This window comes from Aquarana catesbeiana, linkage group LG03 (genome assembly GCF_042186555.1).
Source record: "Aquarana catesbeiana isolate 2022-GZ linkage group LG03, ASM4218655v1, whole genome shotgun sequence".
Classification (NCBI taxonomy): Eukaryota; Metazoa; Chordata; class Amphibia; order Anura; family Ranidae; genus Aquarana; species Aquarana catesbeiana.
Genome location: NC_133326.1, coordinates 301149475 through 301161486, shown reverse-complemented (window position 1 = coordinate 301161486; position 12012 = coordinate 301149475). Strand labels below are relative to the sequence as shown.

General features: G+C 40.8%; 1 protein-coding gene across 2 annotated transcripts in view; it reads right to left on the bottom strand.

The window, feature by feature from the left end:
* MON2 (MON2 homolog, regulator of endosome-to-Golgi trafficking) overlaps window positions 1-12012 on the bottom strand; it is a 230655-nt gene that overhangs the window by 104474 nt on the left and 114169 nt on the right. For both annotated transcript variants that reach the window (XM_073620251.1, XM_073620252.1), the window contains exons 20-21: window positions 7992-8093; window positions 2197-2307 (exon numbers count right to left, since the gene is read on the bottom strand). In XM_073620251.1, the coding sequence (XP_073476352.1) occupies window positions 2197-2307; window positions 7992-8093 (213 nt within the window). The remainder of the gene's footprint in view (window positions 1-2196; window positions 2308-7991; window positions 8094-12012) is intronic.

Sequence of the window (12012 nt, the reverse complement as noted above, 5' to 3'; positions counted from 1 at the left end):
TGGTGGGGGAGAAGGGCCAGAGACAGACACAGAGGCAGATGACAGGGAGGAAAGAAGGAGGCGGGTGAGGGGGGATAGAGGAGAGCAGAGGGGACAGTGTATGATGGAGGAGGGGGGCAGATTACACAGCACAAGCGCTGTTCAGTGTAATCTGCTTTAAAGTGGTTGCACACCCTGTACAACCACTTTTACCTACAGGTAAGCCTATATTAAGGCTTACCTGTAGGTGCTGGAAATATCTCCTAAACCTCCACGGTTTAGGAGATATTTACAAAAAAAGTCGTGCCCTGTGACTACGGTGCATGCGTCAATGTCTACGGCACATGCGCACCTTAAAAAGGGCACATCGTTCCGTTTCTAATAGGGGTCATGCCATGACTGGCGGCTCCCGCGCGCATGCGTGGGAGTGACTTCACGTGACTCCGGCCAGAGCCAGAGATCGCGGCCCCGGAAGGAAGAGGGGTGAAGATGGATGCTTCCTGCTAGTGGGGACAGCGGAGACATCGGAAGCTTCGGTTTCAGGTAAGTGACACATAATGGGCTACTATGCAATGCATAGTAGCCCATTATGCTTTACCTTTGCAGGGAATTAAAGAGAAAGTAAAACCCACCAGGGTTTATTTCCTCTTTAAGGGACCAGAAGGCAGAAGGCAAAATACACTGAAGGCAGATAGACAATACAGACAAAACATGTAAAAGAAACTTATGAGTGCACTAGTTATATTATTATTATGAAATGACAAATCTAGATGCTGTGCTCATGGCTTCTCCGATATAACTGACAGTGTTGTCTGCTATCTGCTACGCCTCCTATTGTATCTCCGCTTTAGTTTGCTGCTCACTGTCCATCATAATGCCACAATGTTTGGAGTGAACACAAATCTGCAGCACTGGCACAGATACAAGGTAATTCTAGTTGTGGTTTTTAGGAGATCGGCTAATGTGCTTATTAGCAGCTCTTCCATATTCAGTGAGTGAAGCTGGTCAAACGCTCACTCAGCCCATAAATTTCTTCATCCAGAGTGGATGGACACATTTGGAGATCACAGTGGCTAAGTGGTTAGCTGGTTCAAATCCCAACCATGGAGTTTGCATGTTCTCCCTGTGCCTGCGTGGGTTTTCTCCGGGTATTCAGGTTTCCTCTCACACTCCAAAGACATGCTAGTAGGTTAATTGGATCCTGTCTAAATTGTCCCTAGTATGTGTATGTATGAATGTGAGTTAGGGACCTTAGATTGTAAGCTCCTTGAGGGCAGGGACTGATGTGAATGTACAATATACATGTGAAGTGCTGCATAAATTGACGGTGCTATACAAAGTACCTGTAATAAATATATTGTATTCTGACAGCCATCACCCATGGCTGTCAGAATACTTGCACAGCACCGGCATCTGTTTGGCTGACAATTTTCAACCTGGCTCCTCCAATAAAAGTTACTTTTGTTCAGCTGGGTGGAACCGGCAGGGGCACCCATGACAATGCAGCAGAAATTGGCTGACATTTGACCAGTATATGGCAGACTATATATTTAGAGATTTAAATAGTTCTGATGTTAGAGGTTATAGAAACATTTAGACCCCTTTCACACTGGGGCACTTTTCAGGCGTTTATAGTGCTAAAAATAGCGCCTCTCAAGCCACCCCAGTGTGAGAGCCCAGCAGCATCTTTGGGGTGGTGCAAGAGCGGTGTATACACTGCTCCCAAAACGCCCTGCCCATTGAAATGAATGGGCAGCGCTGCCGAAGCGCCTGAAAAGCGATTCGGCAGCTCCACAACACGAGCTCTATTAATCCTTTCTTTGGCCGCTAGCTGGGGTTAAAAGTGCCCTGCTAGCAGCTGAAAAGCGCTGCTATAACAGCGGTAAAGCGCCACTAAAACTAGCGGTGCTTTACTGCTAACGCCTGCACCGCCCCAGTGAGAAAGCGGCCTCAACAAATGTGTTTTTCTTTGTTAGAGAGACTTGACACAGGAGGCCTATTTATCCTCAAACTTGCCATAAAATAGGTTTAAGAAAACTTTTTACAGCTTTTTACAGACTGTCAAACCTAATTTTCAGTAACAACGCTGAGCATAGTTGAAGGCTTTCCTGCCAAATTTCAAACAGAGATTATCCGGTAAGTCCATCTGCCAACAGCTTGAAAGGTTCTGGCCAAAATCTGCAATTGAAACAAGCACATGAAGGTGTAATACGGTACCTGGTTTTGAGAGAGTTCTGGCTCGTGTTTAAAAGCCAGGCCTGATTTGATTAGTGATGTCAATGCTTCAGCCCCCCACTCTCTCATCCTGGAGTTCGGATGCTGGCAAACCTATAAACCAGCAAAAGAACATAGAAGTGTGTTTTATTTTGGTCCATTTCTTATATCCTCCCACAAACCAAAAGCTCATAAAGCAAGCCTTGTCATAGCATTTCCATAAAACAGTAATACAGCTGAACTCTATAAAGATATAAAAGGCACAAATGAATGTATTAATGTATTACTTTCGCTGCCTGAGCCGTTTTTGTGTTTTTGCACACATTTAAAAAATCATTTTAGGCCTGAAGATTACACAAAACCCACAAATATTATATATTTTCTGAAAGCAGACACCTTAGAGAATAAAATAGTGGTAGTTGCAATTTTTTATGTCACACGATATTACCGCAAAGGTCTAGGAAACGCAACATTTCAGTAAAAAACAAACACAATAAATTACCCACATCTTTGGTAAAATATAAAAGATGAGGTTCCACCAAGTAAATAGATACCCAACATGCCAAAGCTTAAAATTTAAGTGCGCCTGTGAAATGGTGACAAACTTCAGTACCCTATATTTTCTATAGGTGACGCTTAAAAAGCTCCCTATAGGTATGAGTTTAGTGTTACGGAAGAGGTCTGGTATTAGAATTATTGCTCTCACTCCGGCATATGTGGGGATATGTAACATGTGTACATGTGTATCACAATCAATGGTTTCACGCGTATACGCTCCGACACATGCATTTACGCTCGTGCGTGTGTGTATATGTGGGGGCGGGGGGCCTCAAATTTTTTTTTTGGGGGGGGGGGGGGGGATTTTATGTGCTTGGGTGTAACTTTATTTTTTCATCACATAGGAGACAAACGGTCCCCTATGTGATGATTTTTAGGTGACAGTTTCTCTTTATTGAGATATGCAGGCTCTAAAAGACCCTGCATGTCTCCCCTGTACTCCACTAAATGTTTTGCATTGCAGATCGCATTGCAAAACATCCTCTCTCGGGAAAGCGAGTCGGGGACAGGGAGCTTCATCCGGAAGTCACAAGAAGAAGGGGAGCGAAAGGTGGTTTTACAAAGTATTGGCTCTGGGGGGGCTGAATACAAATGCACACCACACTTTTCACATATTTATTTGTAAAAAAATTTTGAAAACCATTTATCATTTTCCTTCCACTTCACAATTATGTGCCACTTTGTGTTGATCTATCACATAAACTCCCAGTAAAATACATATAAGTTTTTGATTGTAACATGACAAAATGTGGAAAATTTCAAGGGGTATGAATACTTTTTCAATGCACTATAAATGGATAGGAAATGGTCTCATATTTGTTTTTATTACATTTTTTTTTTTTACATTTCTTCAGTTACTTCCTAGTATCCATGCATTGGCAAATTATTTCATACATCCCGGGAGTCTTTAGTAGGGAAAGAGGGCTTTCCTCAGCTAAGTACACACTCTTCGGCTTGAGCTAAGGGCAGCTGGATTCCAGTAAGTAAATGCTACATGAATCATCTGCCCTTACTCAAGATGGCCACAGCCAAAAATACTAGGGGGTGTTTTTCAAAGTAATTTCTCAACAAAATAAAGCACGGAGGAAGGGGGAGTTTACTTTAAATATTAAAAATTTAATAAACATAATTTTTGGTTTATGGTGTTCAGATGAAGTGTAGCTCCACTTTCATTTACAGGTAAATATGCATATATGTCAGCAAATTATCAGAACAGAGGGCATTAAAACTGACAATTCAATATAATAGCTGGGAGGAAATATTTTAACCTTTGGGTGTCATTCTGGTGCCACTTTTATCCAAAAGCATCATCTACAATGAAAACAAAATGTCCATGCAGCCAAGTATCCTCCTTACCTAATCCAGTATCTTCCTTCTGTACAACTGGATAATATACATACCGAATTGTAAAATGAATTAGCTCAGATTTTTTTTTTCAGGTTTAGTGGTCCATTAAGCTTACCATATATATATATGTGTTAATAAAAGTATAGAACATGCTGTCTGAATCCATCTTGTACTGCAATCATATGCAATCACTGCAGCCTCTGCACAACCCTCCAAAGTTTTTTTTATACTGGATATGATTTATTAGATTAGCACACACATATAAGGTTAACATATCAAGAAAGGTAACAGTCAATAGCAATGAAACGTCCAAGGTCATCATAATCATTTTTTAAATAAACCCATCATGCAACACTAGTTTATGTCAGATTTATAGAGTGAATAAATGGAAGAGTCAAAGATGTTGTACATGTGAAGCATGCCGTGGAAACGTACCTTCTGATCAGGGCAAAAGCAAGCACAGGAAAAAGATAAGACAGCCCATGAATACAGATAACTAGAAACATAATGAAGGCATAATCTACAATTCTAACTGCTAGCACATTCATTGTAGTCTGAGACACAAGCAGACATTTAAGCTAAAAACTAATACATTTATTACATTAACCACTACTGGACGGCACCATAGCAGATATACAGCTACAGGGCAGCCCTCACACACACATATTATAATATATATATATATATATATATATATATATATATATATATATATATATATATATATATATATATATATATATACACACACACACACACATATACATAGATGGATTTTCTTTGCCCATAAGGCAGAGAATAAAATCCATCACTTCCTTTAGTAAAAGCAGCACACAAAGTACCCTTTGATCGCCCTAGATGTTTAACCCCTTCCCAGCCAGTGTCATTAGTACAGTGACAGTGCATATTTTTAGCACTGATCACTGTGCACAAAGTGTTAAAAGTGTCATTTAGTGTCCAACTGTCTGCTGCAATATCACAGTCCCGCTATGTTGCTGATCGCCACCATTACTAGTATGAAAAAAAAAAAACAATTCCAGTATATATACCATAGTTTGTAGACATTAACTTTTGCGCAAACCAATCAATATACCAAAAATATGTAGCAGAATAAATATTGGCCTAAATTGATGAAGAAATTTGATTTTTTACATTTCTTTTATTGGATATGTGTTCTAGCAGAAAGTAAAAAATATTGTTTTTTTTTCAAAATTGCTGGTATATTTTTTTTTGTTTACAGTGCAAAAAATGAAAAATGCAGTGGTGATTAAATACCACCAAAAGAAAAAACTCTATTTGTGGGGGGAAAAAATTACAAATTTTATTTGGGTAAAGCGTTGCAAGACAGCGAAATTGTCAGGTAAAGTAAAGCAGTGCCGTATCGCAAAAAATGGCCTGGTCATAAAGAGGGTAAATCTTCTGGAGGTCAGGTGGTCAATATCTACTAAAAGAAGTCTTTCTGGACTGAGCCGGCATTACTGACTTGCTTACAAAGCATTCCCAAAAGGCTGCCATGCTGATCTTTGCTGCACTACGTGGGGCCCTTTCACACGGGTGTTCAGCCTGGATCAGTGAGCTCTTCAGGTGGATCCAGGCTGAACCACAATGTATGTCTATGAGCACACACATGTAAACTGACGTACATCCGTTTACATACGAGTCTCTTTATTTCCTTGGGGAAAAAAATGGAAAAGGTTTGCATCCTTTTCTATTTTTGCAGACATGAACTGATGTAAATGTATGTGGTATCTGCTTACGTTCATTTTAAGGCAAGAAACATATTTTTAATTTATGCTTTTGTCCGCCTATGATTTTTTCTTAAAAAACTTAACCACTTGACCCCTGGAAGGTTTTACCCCCTTGATGAACAGGGCATTTTTTGATATTCAGCACTGCACTAACTGTAACCAAATGCAATTTATAACATTTTCTTTCAAACAAATAGAGCTTTCTTTTAGTTGGTATTTGATCACCACTGGATTTTTATTTTTTTTTATTATATAGAAAAAAAGAAAAGATTAAAACATTTTGAAAAAAAAAAATCTATATTTTCTACTTTCTCTTATAAACCATATCCAATAAAATCCAATGTATCCGTAGATTTAGGCCAATATTTATTCTGCTACATGTCTTTGATAAAAGAAAAAAAAAGCACATCTAACAATGCGTTTTTAGGGACACTATACTACTTGGGACACTAGTATAGTTCTGATCGTGATCAAGATACTGATCCATACAGACACTATACTAGTAATTGCAGTGATCAGTGACTTAGGCCCCCGTTCACACACGAGCGATTTTCTGCTTGAAGCATGTAGCTCAAAAAACGCTCAACAAGCCAAATCCCATTTCATTTCAATAGCCCCTGTTCAGATCTGAGCGTTCTGTCGCCGGAAGCAAAACATCTGAAGCTCAAAAAAGCACATGGGCTTCTTTTTGGCAGATTACAATAATTTTTGGCCCCAAGGACTTAAATGGAAATGCCTGACTTGAGTGTTTTACAAGCGTTTTCTGCTCAAATAGCAGCTCTCCACCCCTAATCTCCTCACCCTCTCCTCCTCCTAGTGCTTTCTATTGGCTAAACAAAAACACCTGAAGCTGTAAAACACTTGTAATACACTTATAAAACGCTTTGAAAAAGCTTGTAAAAAGCTGCAAACAAGTTTAAAAAAACTCCAGTAAATCAATACGCTCAGGTGTAAATGGAGCCTTATAGTGTGACTGTGGTAGTGTGTCAGGAAATCTGGCACTAACTGACACTGGCTGGGAGGGACACTAACTGACACTGACATCACTAGTGGCACTAATACAGTGATCAGTGATAATACTGTACACTGACAATGTACTAATGACACTGGCTGGATAACATGGAAATCAAGGGGTTAACTGTGGAGGGCAATCAAGGGGTTAAATGTGCATAACAAGTGTATGCAAGTGTATATGTGCTGCTTGTACTCACACAGAATCTGGCTGGCTTCTCTCCCTGAATGAAAAAAAGCTCAGGGAGGAAGAAATCGGCCAGATTCTGTGTGTTCAGTTCACAAACACACAGAGGTCTGTGCTGTGATTGGCTACAGCAGATCAGCAAGTATACAGCCAAAATTATTGGCTGTAACCTGCTAACAGACTTGGCATGTGGCCAATAACAGCACAGACCAGCAGGGGGCGTGCACAGTGTGCCCCGAAAACCAGGGAGTAAGCCACAACGCACCCCTACGTTTTTCAATTCACATTTTATCCACTTTGCTTTTGTGATACATAGCACTAACCACTGTGCAAAATAAAAGTGAATCTGTAGTCCTTATTTATTTATATATGTGTAAGCTTTAGTAAGTCAAGGCTGTGACTCACCGAAATGCCGGTGTACTAAAACTAATCTAGCAGTTACTTATGGTCTCTGTTGCAAATCCAGAGAGTGCCTACGACAGCTTGTTCTATAATATATATACCTATGTGAAGCACCTAGGCAGTACTTTTTTGATTGAGTGCTGATGCTACCAATGCAGGACTCTGGGCAGTACAATACCATGAATACCCTCAATGCATCTGAAAAACCAAAGACCAGGTGGTCTTTTGCCTTGGTATTTTTAAAAGAAGTAAACTAATTACAAAATTCTGTATTCATAGCACAAAAAAACACTTTTAATGTATTTTAGAATGTAATAATAATTTATAATGTTGGAACACGTTCAGTTAATTGATTATAAAGAGTCATTTTTACTGACAGATGCACAGTGCATAATCAATTCCAGGTTTATGACCTATATATATTAATGTGCAATGTTTTGTCATATATGATCATTTGTTGAAAGGTGTTCTGAAAGCTAAAAATGTAATAGACAAGCATTATTAAAAAGACAATCGACATGTTAAAAGAAAGTATCATTGTTTACCTCTATTAAATGTCCCGTTAAAGGCCTCCATAGAATTTCGATCCTGTGCATGTTCACTAATCCTGTCTCCAGCAACTTGGCTACAGCAAAGAGGGATGGTTCCTACAATCAAACATCCAGCTCATGAAATGATTCTAGTCAAGCCTTTCTCGAATTTCTTAACACAAAGGAACCAATAAATAACATTTCGATCTTGATTTAGAACCCGGTAATTATATCTGTAGCTCACGAGAAATCGTTGTGAACAGTAAATTGTAGATACAAGAATAAATAAAAGAAGGCACAGGGTATACTTGCAGATTTGACACCCAGGGCTTATATATACTGTAAAACAATATTCTTTCAGTATTACTAAGAAAATTAAAGAAAATAATAATAGTGTCTACAAAAGAAATGCAGACTGTAAAAATGTAGTGCTCCCTCACATTTAGGTGAGTTCAGTGAAAAGGTGACCCTTTTTCACTTCAGTGAAGAGCCCTAGTATACAGGGAGTTATGGGGCATACACACGGTCAGACTTTTCGTCTACAAAAGTCCAACGGACGCCGACGGACTAAAGCTGGCTGGTAATCCGATCGTGTGTGGGCTTCCCCGGACTTTCAGCTGACTTTTTCAGCCTCAAATCCGACGGACTTTAGATTTGAAACATGCTTCAAATCTTTACGTCGTAACTACGACGGACCCCGAAATCCGCTCGTCTGTGTGCTAGTCCGACGGACAAAAACCCACGCTAGGGCAGCTATTGGCTACTGGCTATGAACTTCCTTATTTTAGTCTGGTGTACGTCATCACGTAGGAATCCGTCGGACTTTTGTGTGGTCGTGTGTAGGCAAGTCCGTTCGTTAGAAAGTCTGCCACAAGTCCGCCGCAAGTCCGCCGGAAGTCTGTCGGACAGGCTGTCGGACTTTTGTAGACGAAAAGTCCGACCGTGTGTATGCCCCATTAGTGGGAAGAATGCCACTTATGCGGGGTACATACTAAAAAAAAAAAAAATGTTCCTTTCAAGCTGGCAAGCTGAACAAAAAAAAAAAAAAAAACCTTACAGATTGCCGTACTAACACATCCAATTTCAGTGCGGTGATGGTTTTCCAGCATGCTCATCTGACAGAAGCCGGTCAGGCGAAGAGCTGTACACACGGGCTGAAAGTCGGCTGGTTCCTGCTAAACCAACCGTTTTCCATGATTTAGCACATGTGTACCCAGCTTAACATTTGTTAGTAGGGAGAATGCCCCCCTTAGAGATGCCTACAGTGCCTCGCAAAAGTATTCACCCCCCTTAGCTTTTTACCTATTTTGCTACATTACAGCCTTTAAAGGGGTTGTAAAGATAAAAATTTTTTCACCTTAATGCATTCTATGCATTAAGGTGAAAAAACTTTTGACAGTACCGCCGCCCCCAGCCCCCCCGTTTTACTTACCTGACGCCTCAAAATGGCACATTTTGAGTTTGCGAAAAAGCACGTGGGAGACTCCCAAAATGTACGGAGGAAGGTGCTCTGGTCTGATGAGACTAAAATTTAACTTTTTGGTCATCAAAGAAAATGCCATGTCGGGCGCAAACCCAGCACATCACATCAACCAAAGAACACAATCCCCACCGTGAAACATGGTGATGGCAGCATCATGCTGTGGGGAGGTTTTTCAGCAGTCAGTACTGGGAAACTGGTCAGAATTGAGGGTAAGATGGATGGTGCTAAATACAGGGATATTCTTGAGCAAAACCTGTACCACTCTAATGCTCCGTACACACGGTCGGATTTTCCGATGGAAAATGTCCGATCGGAGCGTGTTGTCGGAAATTCCGACCGTGTGTGGGCTCCATCGGACATTTTCCATCGGATTTTCCGACACACAAAGTTGGAGAGCAGGAGATAAAATTTTCCGACAACAAAATCCGTTGTCGGAAATTCCGATCGTGTGTACACAAATCCGACGGACAAAGTGCCAGGCATGCTCAGAATAAATAAAGAGATGAAAGCTATTGGCCACTGCCCCGTTTATAGTCCCGACGTACGTGTTTTACGTCACCGCGTTCAGAACGATCGGATTTTCCGACAACTTTGTGTGACCATGTGTATGCAAGACAAGTTTGAACCAACATCCGTCGGAAAAAATCCTAGGATTTTGTTGTCGGAATGTCCGAACAAAGTCCGACCGTGTGTACGGGGCATAAGTGTGATCTGAGGCTAGGACGGAGGTTCACCTTCTAGGAGGACAATGACCCCAAACACACTGCTAAAGCAACACTTGAGTCGTTTAAGGGTAAACATGTAAATGTGTTGAAACAGCCTAGTCAAAGCCCAGACCTCAATCCAATAGAAAATCTGTGGTCAGACTTAAAGATTGCTGTTCACAAGCGCAAACCATCCAACTTCAAAGAGCTGGAGCAGTTTTGCAGGGAGGAATGGGCAAAAATCCCAGTGGTAAGATGTGGTAAGCTCATAAGTCTTATCCAAAGTGACTCGGAGCTGCGATAGCCACAAAAGATGGCTCTACAAATTATTGACTTTAGGGGAGCATTGACTTTTTCTGTTATTTTGTCCTATTTGTTGTTTGCTTCACAAAAAAAAAAAAAAATCTTGAAAAGTTGTGGGCATGTTCTGTAAATTGAATTATGCAAGTCCTCAAACAATCCATGTTAATTCCAGGTTGTGAGGCAACAAAACACGAAAAATGCCAAGGGGGTGAATACTTATGCAAGGCACTGTAATAAGATCATTGTGGCCAAACATTGTTCATAACTCTAGAAACCCCAAGCAACCTCTGAAGGAATCCCGGGGCTGAGAAGGGCCATTCTGCTCTGATAATGAGAAGATTAAAAGCACATTGAGCCTAATCAGAATGTATTTCTTACTGATCTGATTACAGTACATTAAAGCTAGTTCATTTGACCTACTTCAACTCATCATTGCTTTACAACAGCTCAACTAAATAAGCCAATAAATGCAATATAAATTAAAAGAGGCTGGGGCCGACTCTTGGTCTCTGTTATTGACAAGACATACAGTGAAAGCAATTACACATGAGGTCTCTTGTATCCCAAGTGCTGAAGGGAAAACTTTCTGTGCACTCTGCAGCAATTGCTAACAGTGCCAGGACAAGGTCATACAGCACCCAGGGCAAAGATGACAAACTGTGCCTACTCCTCTGTTCATGATTCGCACCGCTTAGGGGATCCTACGCCCAGCAGTCACTCACTTGCCAAAACCGCTGCAGCTTTCATTACTCCTGTCAGCCTTGTAACAGAAGGAAGGAACCCACATCTCTACAGTAAACCACTGGGCCCAGGGCAGCCGCCCCTCTTGCCCACCCTTTGTCTAGGCCATCATCGCTAAGATCCTTACAATCAGGAAAAAAAAAAAAAAAATACAGCAAGAATTTGAATGGCCCTATTGCAAAATTTTTTAGGCACTATTGACACAATAGTGTGACTATTGCCAAGTGAATATGATATCCAGCAATCAGATTTATAAGCTCTCATGTAAGACACTGTCACTCGTATCATAGGTTTTATTGTATGACTCATTCTCCTTACTTATTACTAATTTACTAACAGACATATCAGCCTGGATGCCACACCACTTCCTCTCACTCAATCTATCCAAAACCAAGCTCATAATAATATTTTCTCCCCACGTGACTCTTCCCTGATTTCTCTGTCAAGATCCGTGGCACAACTATCAACCCGACCCCGCATGCCAAGGATCTCTCTGAACTATCCTTTCGGCCTCACACCCAATCATCGTCCAAATCTTGCCACCTCAACCTACGCAACATCCCCAAAATATGCCCCTTCCTAACCAATGACACCACTAAGCTTCTAATTCACTCTCTGGTTATCTCTCGACTACTGCAACTCCCTCCTCGATGACTTACCTTTACATAGTAATAATAAAAATGGTGCGCTAATTCAAGAAGCTATGCAGCAAAAATAGACAAATATGCATGCACGTGACCAGTGGCGTAACGCATAGGAGGAGCCGATGACATCACTTCTGGTCATGGCCAAGACCAGGAAGTAG